Source organism: Zalophus californianus, chromosome 15, assembly GCF_009762305.2.
Source record: "Zalophus californianus isolate mZalCal1 chromosome 15, mZalCal1.pri.v2, whole genome shotgun sequence".
Classification (NCBI taxonomy): domain Eukaryota; kingdom Metazoa; phylum Chordata; class Mammalia; order Carnivora; family Otariidae; genus Zalophus; species Zalophus californianus.
The window spans coordinates 49,297,951-49,314,031 of record NC_045609.1 but is presented as its reverse complement, the minus strand read 5'-3'; the positions used below and the strand labels follow the sequence as shown (position 1 = coordinate 49,314,031).

The 16,081-nt window shown below is 37.3% G+C and overlaps 1 protein-coding gene across 1 annotated transcript; it reads left to right on the top strand.

The window, feature by feature from the left end:
- The first annotated feature begins 3,967 nt into the window (after positions 1–3,967).
- On the top strand, positions 3,968–6,808 carry LOC113919751 (bromodomain testis-specific protein-like). Its single transcript, XM_027589395.2, is given in 6 exon segments — positions 3,968–4,866; positions 4,869–5,206; positions 5,208–5,786; positions 5,788–6,110; positions 6,112–6,251; positions 6,254–6,808. Coding segments are annotated over 6 exon segments (2,565 nt in total). The 5' UTR covers positions 3,968–4,130; the 3' UTR covers positions 6,703–6,808.
- Positions 6,809–16,081: the final 9,273 nt, after the last annotated feature.

Here is a 16,081-nt window from a genome sequence, read left to right as displayed (position 1 = left end):
TCATTCTTCTGCTGTTGTGAATATTAAACTTTCTGTTTAAGATAGTTGCAGATTCCCATGTAGTTCTAAGAAATCCTGGGTACTCTTTCTTCAGGTTTTTCCAGAGGGAACATCTAAATCAAAACCAGGATCCACTACAGTCCAATAGACACTATGTTGTACTATAATGTAAAATATAATATAGCAGGTAAAATGCAGTATTCTACATACAGTATCACAAACTAGATACTGACACCGATTGAGTCAAGATACTCTCTTGGGCCCACCCCTCCTATATTCTTAATATAACAATTGTCTATCTCCTTTCCATTCCTATAATTTTGTCTTTATTTTGCCTATATTCCTAATATGGAGATCTAATTTTGCCTATATTCCTAATGTAGGAATCTCCTAATTTCCTTTCCATCCCTATAATCTTGTCATTTCAAGATATTACATAAATGGAATTCAACTGCATATAAGCTTTTGGGATTGACTTCTCTAGTTCAGCATAACAACTTTGAGATTCATTCAAATTGTTGTATGTATCAGTGGTAGTTTTCTGTGTTTGTTTGTTTTAATTGCTGAGTAGTACTCCATGGCATGGATATACCACTATTTTTTCAACCATTTACTTACTGAAAGGTATCTGGGCATTTCCAGTTTTTTTGGCTGTTATACTGCAATGAAAATCTATATACCAGTTTTGAATGCACATAAATTTCTGTTTCTCTGGGATAAATGCCCAAGAGAATGATTTCTGCATTGTATGGTATTGCATGTTTTGTTTTATAAGAAACTAACAACATGTTTTCCAAAAGAACTGTGTAATCTTTTATTCTAGAAGCAATGTATGAGTAGTCCAATTTCTCTGCATTCTCACGGACATATGGTGTTGTCATTATTTTTTATTTCAGCTAATCTGATAGGAGTGTGGTGATATCTCATTGAGATTTTAATTTGCATATTTTAATGGCTAATGATGTTGAATATATTTTCATGTGCTTATTTTCCATCTGTTTATTCTCTTTAGTAAAATGTTCATTTTTTTTGCTCGTCTTCTAATTAGATTTTTTTAATGTTGAATTTTAGAGTCCAGATATTAGTCCTTTGTCAGATATGTGATTTTCAAATATGTTATTCCAGTCTATAGCTTGTCTTTTTATATTCTAAAAGGCTTTTTCACAGAGCAAACTTTTTTTTTAATTTTTATGAGGTCCAGTTTATTAATTATTCCTTTTATGAATTGTGCTTTTGGTATCAAATCTTTGCCTAGTAGTAGATTTTAAATCTTTTCAATTTTGGGGGGAAATGTTATAGTTGTACATTTTAAATTGAAGTCTGTGATCCATGTTGAGTTAATCTTTTTATAAGGTATGAGGTTTACATTAAGGTTCATTTTTTACCTATATGTCACCTCTTCCAACACCGTTTGTTAAAAAGGCTATCTTTTCTCCATGTAATTGCTTTTGCACCTTTGTCAAAAATCAATTGGGCATATTTGTGTGCACATATTTCTGACTTACCGCTTCTGGTCCATCGATCTATGTACCTGTTTCTCGGATATTACCAGAGTCTTGATCGCTGTCAGCTATATAAGTCTTAAAGAGTAAGTAGGTAGGCAGATTCCTCCCACTTTATTCTTTTTTTTTTCAAAATTATTTCAGCTCTTCTAGTTTCCTTGCCTTTCCAAATAAATTCTATGATAAGCTTTCTTATATCTAAAATTCTTGTGGTTTTGATAAGAATGGTTTTATTTTATTTTTTTATTTTTTAAAGTTTTTATTTATTTATTTGAGAGCAAGCAAGAGAGTCAGTGAGAGAGAAAGAGAGTGCATGAGCAGGGGGTCGGGCAGAGGCAGAGGCAGAATCAGGCTCCCTGCTCAGCGGGGAGCCCGATGCGGGGCTTGATCCCAGGACCCTGGGATCATGACCTGAGCCAAAGGCAGACGTTTAACGGACAGAGCCACCCAGGTGCCGAAGAATGGTTGTAAAACTATATATTGGTTTGAGGGGGATTGACATTTTTACTATGAAAATCTTCAATCCAGGAACATTATATGGCTCTCTATTTACTTAAAACTTTGATTTCTTTCACCAGAGTTTTGTGGTTTTCAGAGTATAAGCTCCTTACATATTTCACTGAATTTATCCCTATGTATTTTTTGAGCAATTGTAAGTGGTATTGTATTTTTAATTTTGGCGTTCACATGTTAACTGGTAGGATATAGAAATATAATTGATTTTTGTATGTTTCTCTCATACCCTGTGAACTTGCTGAACTCATTTATTAATTCTAGGAATTTTCTTCTTTTAAAAACATTTCATTTAGGTAATCATGCTATCTGCAAATCCTGTTTATTCTGTTAAAATCAGCATTCCTTTTACTTTCTTTTCTTACTTTCTTTCTATTCCACTAGCCAGAACTTCTATATATGCAACATCCTTGCCTCATCTCCACACTTACAGGGACAGTATTTAGTCTTTCATCATTAATATGAAATTAGCAGTGGGGTTTTTGTAGACACTCTTCATCAAGTTGAAGAAGTTCAGTATTCCTAGTTTTTTGAGAACTTTTAGATTAACAAATGCTACATATTTGCAAATAATTTTTCTACATTAACATAATCATGTGATTTTTTTTCTACTTCAGCCTAATGATATGGTAGATCACATTTATTGATTTTTAATATTGAACCAACCAGGCATCTTTGATATAAGCCTTGTTTGGCTGTGGTGTATAATTTTTCTTCATATATTGCTGGATTTTATTTGCTAATATTTTGTTAATGATCTTTTCACATCTATATTAATGAGCGATATTGGTCTGTAATTTTATTTTTTATATTGTATATGTCTGATTTGGGTATCTAGATAATGCAGCTTCATAAAATAAATTGGGAAGTGTCCTTCATCTAACATTTCTGGAACAAATTGTGTAGAATTGGTGTCAATTCTTTAGAAATTTGATAGAATCCTCCAGGGAAACCATCTGAGTCTGGCAATTTCTCTTTAGGGGAGTATTAATTATGAATTTAATTTCCTTAATAATTTTAGAGCTATTAAATGATTGATTTCCCATTTGATGAGTTGTAGTAGTTCTTCCTTTCCAAGGAGTTGGTGTAATTCATCTATGTTTTTCAGTTCATATATATAGGGTTCCTCCTAACATTTTCACATTACTTTTTCTTTTGTATGCAGTGTCAAGTCATATTCCTTGACTAATTCCTAATACTGCTACTTTGTACCATGTGTCTTTTTACTTTGCCGGTCTTATTAGAAGTTTGTTAATTTCACTGATCTTTTCGAACAACAAGCGTTTTGAGTTACTGATTTTATTTATTTTCTGTTTTCTTTTCCTAAAATTTCTATTCTGATCCTTATGATTTGTCCCCTTCTAATTGTTTTTGGCTTATATTTGTCTTGTATTTCTAGATCCTTGAAGTGGAACCTTAGTTTATTGACTTGAGTTTTTTCCTCTTTTCTAATGTGTTATAGTGCTATATATTTCCAACACAGTACTGTGTCAATGGCGCCCCCTGAATTTTAATAATGTTACATCCTAATTTTCATTCAATTTGACACATTTTAAAAATTTTTCCTTAGGTTGCCGCCATTAGGACGAGAGCTGGCTGTGACGGTCGGTGAAGAATGGCTGCCTCGCACCGCTTCATCTTGTGCAAGCTGGCGGGAACGATCAGATAAGGCCTTTTTCACACAACGTGACACAGCCTCTGCGTGGACTACTGCTTTGGGGTCCGGGCCTTCGGTGCGACGCTGAGCGGGAAAGAACCGTTTTTTTCCTCTTCTTCCCTCCCCCATCAACACTGTGCAACCGGCGAGGCCATTGGGGAGGCCATCCCCGTGCGTGCCCTGCTGCCCAGGACATGTACTTATAGGCAACATTAAAATATCAGGATTTGACCCTGTTGACAATGTCTTTGTCAAGTCGACAAACAGCTATTGTTAACCCTCCACCACCAGAATATATAAATACTAAGTAGAATGGGCGATTGACAAATCAACTGCAGTATCTACAAAACGTTGTCCTGAAGGCTTTATGGAAGCATAGTTTTTCCTGGCCTTTTCAGCAGCCTGTGGATGCTGTGAAACTAAAGTTGCCAGATTATTACACCATTATAAAGACCCCAATGGATTTAAATACAATTAAGAAGCGCTTAGAACATAAGTATTATGTGAAGGCTTCAGAATGTATAGCAGACTTCAACATAATGTTCTCAAAATGTGATTTATACAACAAGCCTGGAGATGACATTGTTCTTATGGCACAAGCTCTAGAGAAGTTGTTTAGGCAGAGATTATCTCACATGCCACAAGAAGAACAAATTGTGGGTGATAAGGAAAGAATAAAGAAAGGCATTCAACATAATGTAGCAGTTCCTTCTGTTAAAGAAAAACAATCCCCCAAAGCACTGGAAAAAGTATTTAAGCCGCAAGTGATTCCCTCTGTATTTCCTGAGACATCAATTTCTCCTTCAAACATGGCACAAGGTACTCCACTCGACTCTACCTCACAAACAGTGGCCCAAGTTACAAGAGGTGTGAAGAGGAAAGCAAATACCACAACTCCTACAACTTTAGTAGTTAAAGCAAGTGGTGAATCTTCCCCAACGCTTGCAGAAAAAAAGTCAGTGAAAATGCCACCTATAAATGTGCTGAAGACTGTTTTGCCACATTCTCAGCAACAATGTAAAGTTGTAAAGAATGTTAAAGTGACCGAACAGTTAAGGCACTGTAGTGAGATTCTTAAAGAAATGCTTGCAAAGAAACACTTATCCTATGCCTGGCCCTCTTATAACCTTGTTGATGTTAATGCTTTGGGGCTCCATAACTACTATGATATTGTGAAAAATCCAATGGATCTTGGGGAATTAAGGGAAAAATGGACAACCAAGAATATAAAGATGCATATGAATTTGCTGCAGATGTTAGATTAATGTTCATGAATTGCTACAAATACAATCCTCCAGATCATGAAATAGTGACAATGGCAAGAATGCTCCAGGATGTTTTTGAAATGCATTTTGCGAAAATCCCAGATGAACCTGTTGAGAGTATGCCTGTCTGCTCCGTCAAAACAGATACCACAAAAATCCTTGGTAGAGAAAGCAGTAGTGAAGCTTCCTCTGAAGATAACTCTTCTGGTGATTCTGAAGATGAACGAGTTCAACGTCTTGCAAAGCTTCAGGAGCAGCTGAAAGCTGTTCAATCAACAGCTACAGGTTCTCTCCCAAGTCCCTCTCTGTAAGCTAAAGAAAAAGAATAAGTCTAAAAGGGAAAAGAAGAAAGAAAAGGCTAATAACAGAGATGAAAATCCAAGAAAAAAGTTTAAGCAAGTGAAATTAAAGGGAAAGTCCAAAAACAATCAGCCAAAGAAGAGGAAACAACAGGTGTTTGCTCTGAAACCTGAAGCTGAGGCTAGTGCTAAGCCTATGAACTATGATGAGAAAAGGCAGCTAAGCTTGGATATAAACAAACTCCCTGGAGAAAAACTTGGGCGAGTCGTTCATATAATACAATCAAGAGAGACTTCTCTGAGAAATTCCAACCATGACGAGCTAGAGATAGACTTTGAAACACTGAAAGCATCAACACTGAGAGAACTAGAAAAGTATGTTGCCACACGTCTACAAAAAAGACTGCTAAAACCTCATGGTAAGAAAATAACGAAGTCCAAAGAAGAATTTCATTCACAGAAAAAACAGGAGTTGGAAAAGTGGTTACTAGATGTCAATAATCAATTAAATTCTAGAAAATGTCAAACAAAACCTGAGAAAGCTCAGCGCCCCGCCCCCGGCTGTTGGAAGTGGTTCCCAGCTGAGCGAGAGCAGCAGCAGCAGCAGCAGCAGCAGCGGCAGCTCATCAGAGATCAAGAGCAGTAGCAGCGATTCAGGCTCGTCCGACAGCAGTGATTCTGAATCAGAAATGTTTCCTAAATTTACTGGAGTAAAACAGAATGATTCTCCTAAAGAACAAGTAAAGATACAGTCTTCTGTGCAAGATAAAGCATCTGCAAAAACCACCCTTGTTTGTCAGACTTCATATTCATGTGAAACACCACCAAATCACCACCAGTTACCATTTAATCATCAAGAAGTAGAACATTTAGAGTGTGAAAAACATTTCACCTTTACAAATTCTGCCTCCCTCAGGTGATTCTGAACAACGTTTGAATGGCCTAACTGTGACTCATCAGTCTGGTGATAATGACACAGCGGTGTTAGAATCTGAACGTCAAGTACCTGTGCAGAAGCATATAAGATCAACAATGCAGACTCTTGGAAAAGCTTAGGCAAACCAGTCAAAACATCTGGTGTACTGAAATCCTCAGATGAGCTCTTCAACCAATTTAGAAAAGCAGCAATAGAAAAAGAAGTAAAAGCTCGAACACAGGAACTAATACGGAAACATCTGGAACAGAATACAAAGGAACCAAAAATATTTCAAGAAAATCAGAGGGAACTTGGCTTCACTCAAGAATCTTTTTCAAATAAGACACAAAACCAGTACCTTGGAGAAGAACAGAAAGAACATCAGCAGTCTTCGGAAGCTCAAGATAAATGCAAACTCTGGCTTCTCAAAGACCGTAATTTAGCAAGGGAGAAAGAGCAAGAGCGGAGGAGGAGAGAAGCAATGGCTGGTACCATTGATATGACTCTTCAAAGTGACATTATGACAATGTTTGAAAACAACTTTGATTAAAACTTACTAAATTAACCATCAACTTAAAATGAATGATATAAAAGATTAAAATGCGTATGGTAAAATGATTGCTTTCAAACACCAAGATACCAATCTTATATTGTATTTTGACTGCTCTAAAATCATTAAACAATTTTCACATATATTTTTAATAGCTATATGTTCATTTTCTAAATGGTATAATTTACAGGAAATTTCATAATTTTGGATCCTAAAAATTGAATAAGTTCCCAGATGCTATTCATTTTATAAATAATTGTCTGCTATGTATTATAGGCCCTGTCAAAGCAGTGAAAATCCAAAAGAGATAGCCCCTTCTTGTTTAAAAACGAAATATATATAAAAGTGTATCAAAAACAGCCCCTGTTGAGTTTTTAACTTTTAAAACAAATACCTATCTGCCTTAAAATATTTAGAATCTCTAACAAATAATACTTGTTTTTTTCTGTCAGGTTACGTAAGATTTTCTGCTGATTCTGTATGCAAAATTTATATTGAAATTTAGTTTAAAGAGAATGTTACCTATGGTTTGGTTGATGTTAAATTTGACCAAAATAATAGTAAATATTATGATGTAAGTTTCTATAGGAACTTATACAATTCTTATATGCATATGTGATAGCATTGAATGTTTACATTTTTACTTAACTGTGTAGTCTTTAAATCTGTAAATTATTTTTGTTTCATCATTCTCAAGCTGCAATTATGTATAAATCATGTGTGTCCACTTCATATATTTTAACATTTTGGACTCTTGAAGTGTAACATGATTCAGGCCCCTTTATAATACCATCTAAAGTAAAAATTCAAAGTGAGTGCGTATTATAGAGAGAAAGAGAAAAAGTTTTCTTGACTTCATTTGTTTTTATAATCAATATAATTTTTTTGAAATATCTAAACGACAGCCATTTTAAAAATATGATCAACTAGTGGCTAAAATGGTGGTGAAACCTTCATGAAACATAGCTAGAATTAAAGTGGTAGTCATACCCGTTCAACTATAGCTCTTTTTTTTTTTTTTTAGATTTTATTTATTTATTTGAGAGAGAGAGAGCACAAGCCAGGGGAAAGAGGCAGAGGGAGAAGTAGACTCCCCACTCAGCAGGGAGCCTGATGTGGGGCTCGATATGGGGCTTGATCCCAGGACCCTGGGAGCATGACCTGACCGGAAGGCAGATGATTAACGGACTGAGCCACCCAGGCGCCCTTCAACTATGGCTATTTTTAAGCAAGGATTTAGTATGTATATACTAAGTAGTTTGCGTTGTTATTTTCCTAAAAGATCATCATAGATTAGATTTATCTCTATATATTTTAGCATATATATATTTTTAGGACGATACATCAGATACACATAGTGGTTAGCTCTAGGTGATGGAATTACAGTGTGTTTGTGTTTTTCATTTAAGACATTTCAGTATTTTCTGGTTCTTTTTAATATGATGTAATACTTTTAAGATCTGTGGGAAATTTTCCATTTTGAAGAGAGAATGAAAATAGTAAGGATTTACTTCTGTCAAATACACATTAAATCTTTCAACGGCTGCCTTTTGAACAACTAATAAAACTGATGAATCAATAAAAAAAAATTTCCTTAATATTATTTTTGACCCATGCATTATTTTAAAGTGCTTTGTTTAGTTTTCAACTACTTGAAAATTTTCAAAATCTTCTTTTGTTGATTTTTAATTTGATTCCATTGGAGTCAGAGAACAATTGCTGCAATTTCAGTTCTTTTAGTTCTTGTTGGTTTTGTTTTATTGCCCAGGTTATGGCCTCCCTTGGTCTATGTTCTGTGAATCCTTGAAAAAACATGTATTCTGCTGCTCTTGGGTGAAATGTTTTATACATGTCCAGTATAACCTTTTGGTTAATATTGTCACCAAGGTTTTCAGTATTCCCCTGATTTTCTGTCTAGCTTTTCTAGGAATTGTGAGAGAGATGTCGAAAACTCCAACTGTAATTATGGATTTGCATATTTCTCCTTTCAGTTCTATCAGATTTGCTTCACATAACTTGCAGATTTATTGTTTGTTCCATACATGTTATGATTGTTATATCTTCTTGATGGATTGACTCTTTAATCATTATATGTCTCTTTCCATCTGTAGCAATTTTCTTTGCTAATCTCTGTCTTTTAAATGGTACATTTAGACCACTTAATAGAGTTATTGATGTGTTAGGGATTAAACCTGCAATTTTGTTTTTTATTTTGTTTATTGTCTTTGTGTGTGTGTGTGTGTGTGTGTGTGTGTGTGTGTGTGTGTTTTCTACCTTCCTGTGGGTTCTTTGAATATGTTTTTAGACTTTTATTTTGATTTGTTTATAGTGTTTGTGAGTACATATCTTTATATAACTGTTTTAATGGTTGATCTACATAATATATAAATCACAGTCTCCTGATGTCATATTTACCAATTCAAGTGAAATGTAATTTCTTTATGTTCCTCTATTCTTCCCCCATTTATACACTTAAAACCATTATCAGGTAGTGTTAAATTTTTTTTCAACCATCAGTCGTCATTTAGGAAAGCCAAGAATATTACAGAATATTACAGTACTATGGTACTCTAGAGTATCACTATTTAATTTACCAATAGTTTCTCTTATGCATTCATTTTTCCTTCCTAATGTTCTGAGGTTCCTTCTTCCTTTCTCTTTTGAGACCTTCCTTTAGCCATTCTTTTAGGTTAGGTCTGCTGGTGATAAACCCTTAGTTTTCCTCTGTCTGAGAATATCTTGCTTTCCCCTCATTCCTGAAAGATATGTTCACTGGGTATAGGATTCTGGGTTGACAGTTCTTTTCTTTCAGCATTTAAAAAATGTTCCACTTCCTTCTGACCGCCATGGTTTTTGATGAGAAATCCACTGTCCCCTGAATTGCTTTTCCCTATAAGTAATGTAATACTCTTGTTTTTTTTCGTGATATTTTCTTTGTCTTTAGTTTCTAAAAGTTTAACTATGAAGTGTCACAGTGTATATTCTGAGGGCTTATCTTGTTTGGGGTTTGCTCTGATTCTTGAATCTCTAGATTTATACCTTTCCCCCGCAAGCTTGGGATGTTTCAGCCACTATTCTCTTGAGGACTTTTGTAGCCATGTCCTTTTCCTCCTCTCCTTCTAGGACTCCAATGACACAAATGTTAGAATTTTTGTTATAGGCCCTGAGGCTAGGCTCTATTAATCTTTGTCAGCCTATGTTATTTCCGTTGTAAAGACTGGATAATTTCTATTTGTCCATTCACTGATTCTCGCCTGTGATTCTCCATTCTGCTGTTGAGCCCATTCCATTGAGTTTGTTTGCTTGTTTTTAATTTGGGTTATTGTATTTTTTAGTTAGGAAACATCCATTCTGTTTGGTTTTTCTTTATGTCTTCCGTTTCTTTGCTAAACGTTTTCTTTTATCATTTGTTTTAAGCACATTCATAATTGCTCATTGAAGCATTTCTGTGATGACTGATTTAAAAATCTTTTTTAGATAACTCTAATATTTCTGTCATCTCAGTTTTGGCATCTTTTGATTACCTTTTTCCATTCAGTTTAAGATCCTCCTGGTTTTCAGTATGATGAGTGATTTTTTTATTGAATTCTTGTCACTTTGCGTATTATGTTTTGAGATTTTGCATCTTATCTAAACCATCTGTTTTAGCTGGCTTTTTCTGATAGTGCTCCACCAAGGAAAGGGAGATTTGTTGTGTCATTATGGCCAGATGGATTTAAGAATCCAGTTTTCCCACTTGGCTTCCATTGGTACCCAAGATGGGAGGAGCTTCTCATTACTGCTGGGCAGGGACAGGAGTTCTATCTCCCCACCAAGCCTCCACTGGTACCTCTCTCTCTGGGAATGATAGATATACCTTGTAACTTCTCTCCACATGGATCCACTGATGTCACAGATACTGTGACCTCATTATTACTGAGTGGTGGTGAGGGTCCCGACTTTCCTCTATCACCTCCTTTGTCACCACCCCAGTGGGGAAGGAAAGGTGCCTTATTACTTCACGGTAAAAATGGAAGTCCAGGCTCCACATATGGTGTCCATGACACTGTGCATAGAGAGAAGCTCTATAATTTGGTAGAGATGAAAGTCCTGGCTCCCCACTCAGGCTTCTCTGATACTGCATCAACAAGAGTGTTGGGCTACCTCCTGACAGAGTGATGAAGCCTAGGATCGTCACTCAGCTTTTGCTGCCATGGAAGTAGGTGGGGTCACTTTTTTTATCTGGGGTGTTTGATTGGAGTAGAGTCATTATTTTATCTTGCTGGGCTGCTTCTTTCATAGTCCTCTGGCTTAGGAGAGTAGGCTCTTGTTTAGTGGTCTTTTGTTTTGTTTTATCCATAACCATTGGTACTTCTAGGTAGCTGTCTTCTTCAGCTCCATGTTTGGAAAATATGAGGAAAAAGAAGACCCACAGAACTAACCAAAATGTGGGCCTTCGTTCCCAAGGTTCTTTGGTGGTCTTCCTTCTCTCTACTTTATAGTCCATCTAATGTTTGCTCTATATGTACTGTCGAGTATTTTAGTTGTACTTAGCAAGAAGAATAAGAAAAAAATACATCTACTCCATTTTTCCAAAAGTGGAAGTCTCTTGTACTTTTTTAATATGGAAAATATCTACATACATGTTTATTCCTTTTGTTCATAAGTATATGGTAGCATAATATACATACTTTCTTGCCCATCTTGCTTTGTTTACTTCAAACTGTATCCTGAAGAGCACTCAAGGGAATATGTAGAGCTATTCCTTATTTCTTTTTATTTCTTCAGATTAATCCTTTGTGTGACTGAACTAAAGTTTATTCTACCAGCTCCTTATTGATACCCATGGGTGTTTGTTCCAATCTTTTTTATACTATTATGAAAAATAGTCCCATAATGAATTACTTTGTACCTACACCTACATCTTATCATATTTTTACCCTCTTTGGGATGGATTATCAAAGCATATGTAAGTTTGATACCTCTTCATAATATTTTTTTAATAGTTGAAACTGACATACTGAGGAAGTTTTGGACTTCAGCCTTAATAAAGACACTGCTTGTACCAGCAACTTATTTTCAGTATATTTTCGACCAAGCTAAACTATCCCTCTAGACTCCAGTTTTCTCAAATCTATTGTAATAATAGCAACCCTGTGCGGGGTTTTTCTTGTGTGTGTGTCCCATTAAGTTTTGGACATTGTTTCAATTGCTTCACTTACTTCACAACAGTTCAGTGAAGTCATTATCAAAACTTTCATTTCATAATCAGCGACTTGGAAGGATGTAGGAGAAACTCAAGATTTTCCTTTTATTCCTGCCTTCTGTGTAAAAAAGTAAAGAACTACTGCCTATGTTTCAGAGTGTTGCAAGGATCAAATGAGATAATAGCTATAAAGCATTTTTAAAGCATGACTTGTAAAGTACACATCCATTTTTACAATCATTTTACTTTCCTTGGGGAGATTTCATGGAAACCAATGTCTATTTTCATCATGGTATTTAGTAACTTTCGTTTAGGACAATCTCTTGTGTGGGTGGTTAAAGTCACTTATTTCACGGCAACTCCATGCCTCACTTCCTTTTTAGAGGTGGTCCTCTCAACACGTTTCATTCCTCTGAGGACATTGTCCCCATTCACTATGCAAACCCTGTGTCCTGACAGAAGTTCCCTGTGCAGCACTATCTCCTTAGAGGTCTTCTCATGTCAGTCTGACTTGCATGTGTCTGAGACCCTTCCCCTGCCAACACACACATTTCCAGGGAGCCAGAGCAATGTGGGTGAAGTTCAAGGGTGCTCAAGGGAAAGGGAGAGACTATGGACGAGGGCGACAGTGCTGACTATCAAACTGATGTGAATTAGGATTGGGAGGGGCTCCCAAGCTCTTGGGACTTTTCTGGTCTTTGCTCATTCTTTGGCAATGGTACATCAAGTACCTATTTGTATCCACTCTCAATCTGACAATGAGGGGAAAAGATTATTGGTATTGGAGATAAAGTAAATCTTGTCAAAGCATGATTAAAATCTAATTTTATTATTAGCTCTACATTAATTATTTAGAATATAATGATTGTGCTCCAGATGTCATTTTCAAGTGTAAGGGAAACAAAAAGCACAACAATTTAAGCAGAAAAATTGTTACAAGTTGACGATGAAAAAATGGCAAAAGGTTAGACTCAATTAAAACAATCTGCTATTGTTTTCTGTTGTTCAGCTAAGCCTTTTATTTTAAAAATGTGAAAAATGAAACCTCCACAGCATGAGTTTGGCACTCGGTGGCCTGTCCTCCTCATCCTACAACAGGCTTGCAGATGGCCTGGTGAGTAAGGGGATGGCTTGTCATACCCTTGCCTTGTGACTTCCCGCCTCCTCATTGGCTCCTTTTCTGCTTCAAGACTTAATTTTGTTGTTGTTGTTGAAAAGATTGTAAAATAAGTAAATTAATTATTTTATTTTTTCTAACTGTAGCCTTTCTGTCCCCCCTTCCAGATTTCCTGGACCTTGCCCATTGGAGGGGTGACTGACTCAGTCTGGGTTGGGTTCAGGAATCTGCAGTTCTAACTCACAGAGATGAAACACCATGTTTTATTGATAAGTGTTTAACATTTCCTCCTTTCTCCTGTTCCTGCCTTGTTCCCATGACATGCTGATGGAACAGAAGACACTCAAGATGGTGCCTTTTGTGTAGTTCCAGAAGTTTCCTCAGATGGATGGAAATTTGCGTTTTTCTATAAATACATGGTCTATTATTATTTTTAAACAGGCACTCAGCCCCCTGCACAGTCAATTAAGGATTGATTATATTTTCCTAACATTGTTTACTCCCATATATATGAAGCAGGATGCCTTGACTGAGCTGCCTATGGCTTTTGTTTTGTTTATCTTTCTTTGGTTCTTATTGTTCATTTTGTTTTTCTTTAATGAGTATAGAACAGATAGGATCTGGGGGAAAATGCCACTTTAAACCTGGAAGTATTTTTCAGATTTTGCCAGATGTGGACAAGATGTGGACACTCAGTTCAAGAGACTGCAGGAAGGGCATGGTGGCCTGAAGTTCAGATCATGTGGAAGGAACACTGTAAACAAGGAATGGCCTAGGAGGGCAAATGTGAATTTGAAGAGTGCCTTTGCAGGTAGCACTTGGAATAATCTAAGACGTCCCAATGCATATGATCCCTGGTACAGGGAGGCAAGCTGGATGGCAGGTGGACAGTGAATGCTAGACAGGACCTAGGGACAGTGAGCCTGGGGAGGTTGGTACTAGGAAGGGCACATACAAAGTCACTCCTTGCACATGAGCTTCCTTCTACTCATGAATCTTGAGCCCAATTTTGTCAAACTCACCAAAAACATTTGCCAAGTTGCTGTAGAGAATACTAGGAATGGAGAATTAGAGGGAGGGCAGGGTCTTCTCCGGGGACTGCTGGAGGAGGTAAGGAGCACACAACTTCAAGGAGGCTGGAGGCGAGGTCTGTTGAGCAGAGATGAATAGCCCTGAGCCCACTCCAAAGACATCAAGGTGAGAGCCTTAGGGGAACTGCGGTTCTATAAGAACTGGAGGTATCTCAGAGCTCTCGAAATTTGTGGCATCAACGACAATGACCTAATTTTCACTGAGGGGTCTGTGAAAGCTGAATGTTCCTGTCACCTGTTTTGTCTAATTCTCAGAAACGCCTGTGAGGTGAGTCTTAACTCCATTTTATAGATGGGTAAACTGACAACCAGAGAAATTGATTGGTTTTTCCCAAAGTCATTGACCTAGTAAGTGGTGGAGCTCAGATTCAAATCTGTACTTATGAGCAGGGTGAGGTTTTCCTCTCTCCATCAGTCCTTCATAGAGAGAAAAGTGGGAGATAAAAGACACAAAAATAGCAAAGAATGTCCCAAAGTAGGTTGAATAAGCTTTCCATATTGTCAAGGGAAAGTTTCCTTGACTGTAGAGAGCATTTTCTATAGAAGATCCAGAAGACCAAACTCTCTGCATCTAGTTTCACCAAGGAAAAAATTGGAAGAAGTAGACTATCCAACCCTAGGGGGAGGCAGACAGGTACACATATTCTGGGGTTTGTGATGGGGAGAAATAGGAATGGAAACCACAGAGAAAACATATCTCATGGCTGCCCACAGAGAGCTCTGTGGTCTGATGGGAAGAAGATAGTTTATCATCTGGGGTCTCTGTGTATTTGTGACTGTCCAACAGTGATGCTTTCTCTCTGCTGCCAATGATCTTCAAGGCATTAAGCAGAGATATTTGTGGTGATGTTACCTGGGCTGTTGAATGGCCATTTCTCAGTATTTCTTAGAGCTTAATGGAGCTGAGTGATTTTCTACCATGACCGAATAGCTCCAGCAAAAGCAATGACTTTTAGTGGGAGGGAACTTGGTGGAGAAGACTATGACCTCTTTCCTGGGGTGGAGTTATACTGAGAGTGCCTGGTTTGGACAGAAAGGTGGAGTTACACTTGACCGTAGGAATTTACAAAACAGACTTCTTTGAAGGTGATACTGAGTGTGGGAGCCCTAAGCAATGGTGTGTTCTAATTAAGACTTTGAAAAGATAAGGTTGGGTTGACCCCGTAGAAGGAAGGATGATCCATAAGAAATATGTAAAGCTACAAAGACCTAAGCTTGGCAGCCCATGAAGGGCACCAGAACAGGGTAGAGAAAGCCGAGAGAGAACACATGCCAGGGGAGAAAGGATTTAACCATGGGTTAGAGAAACATGCAGGGTTGAAGGGACATGGGCAGAGCTGCAGGCAGGATGGGAAGGCATAGGGGCCTGGAGGACATGTCTGACTGCTGGCTTTTCTTTAACTCTTTGGCAGGGTAGACTTACTAAGAAAACACCTGCTAAGTTTTTATCCTTGAGCCTGAGAGAGGATGAGAATAAAAAGACTCCCCATTTTGTGAGGTGATTAAAGACCTCTTTACTTAAACCAGTGGGGAGAGAATGGAGTAATGGGTGAGAAAGAGAGACAAGAATCCTACTTGCTGGTGGGAAATGCTTTCAGGCAATCTCCATAGCAAATGTTAGTTGGCTGGAGGGCCCTAAGGACACCTGGTTTCCATATTTTATTTCAGTTAATTTGGTAGAAAAGGAGAACATCACTGCTATTGAAAATCAGAAGGAAAAAAATATATAGTGTAGGGTGTGGGGTGGCTTCAATGACTTCTCCCATTCAAGCCTACCACCTCGACATTGGGCTACAGTGGCAAGCGCTGGGGCCTGACATGGGATTACTACAAAAGTGAGAAGTACCAGTTGGACACAGTCTGTGTGAAAAGGCATCATGTTTTATCACAGCCCTGTCAGACTCCTCAACAGTGTGTTGGGTGCAGCTGGAGGCCACAATTGGAGCCATGAGGACAACACATGCGAGCTAACCTCAGGCATCTGAG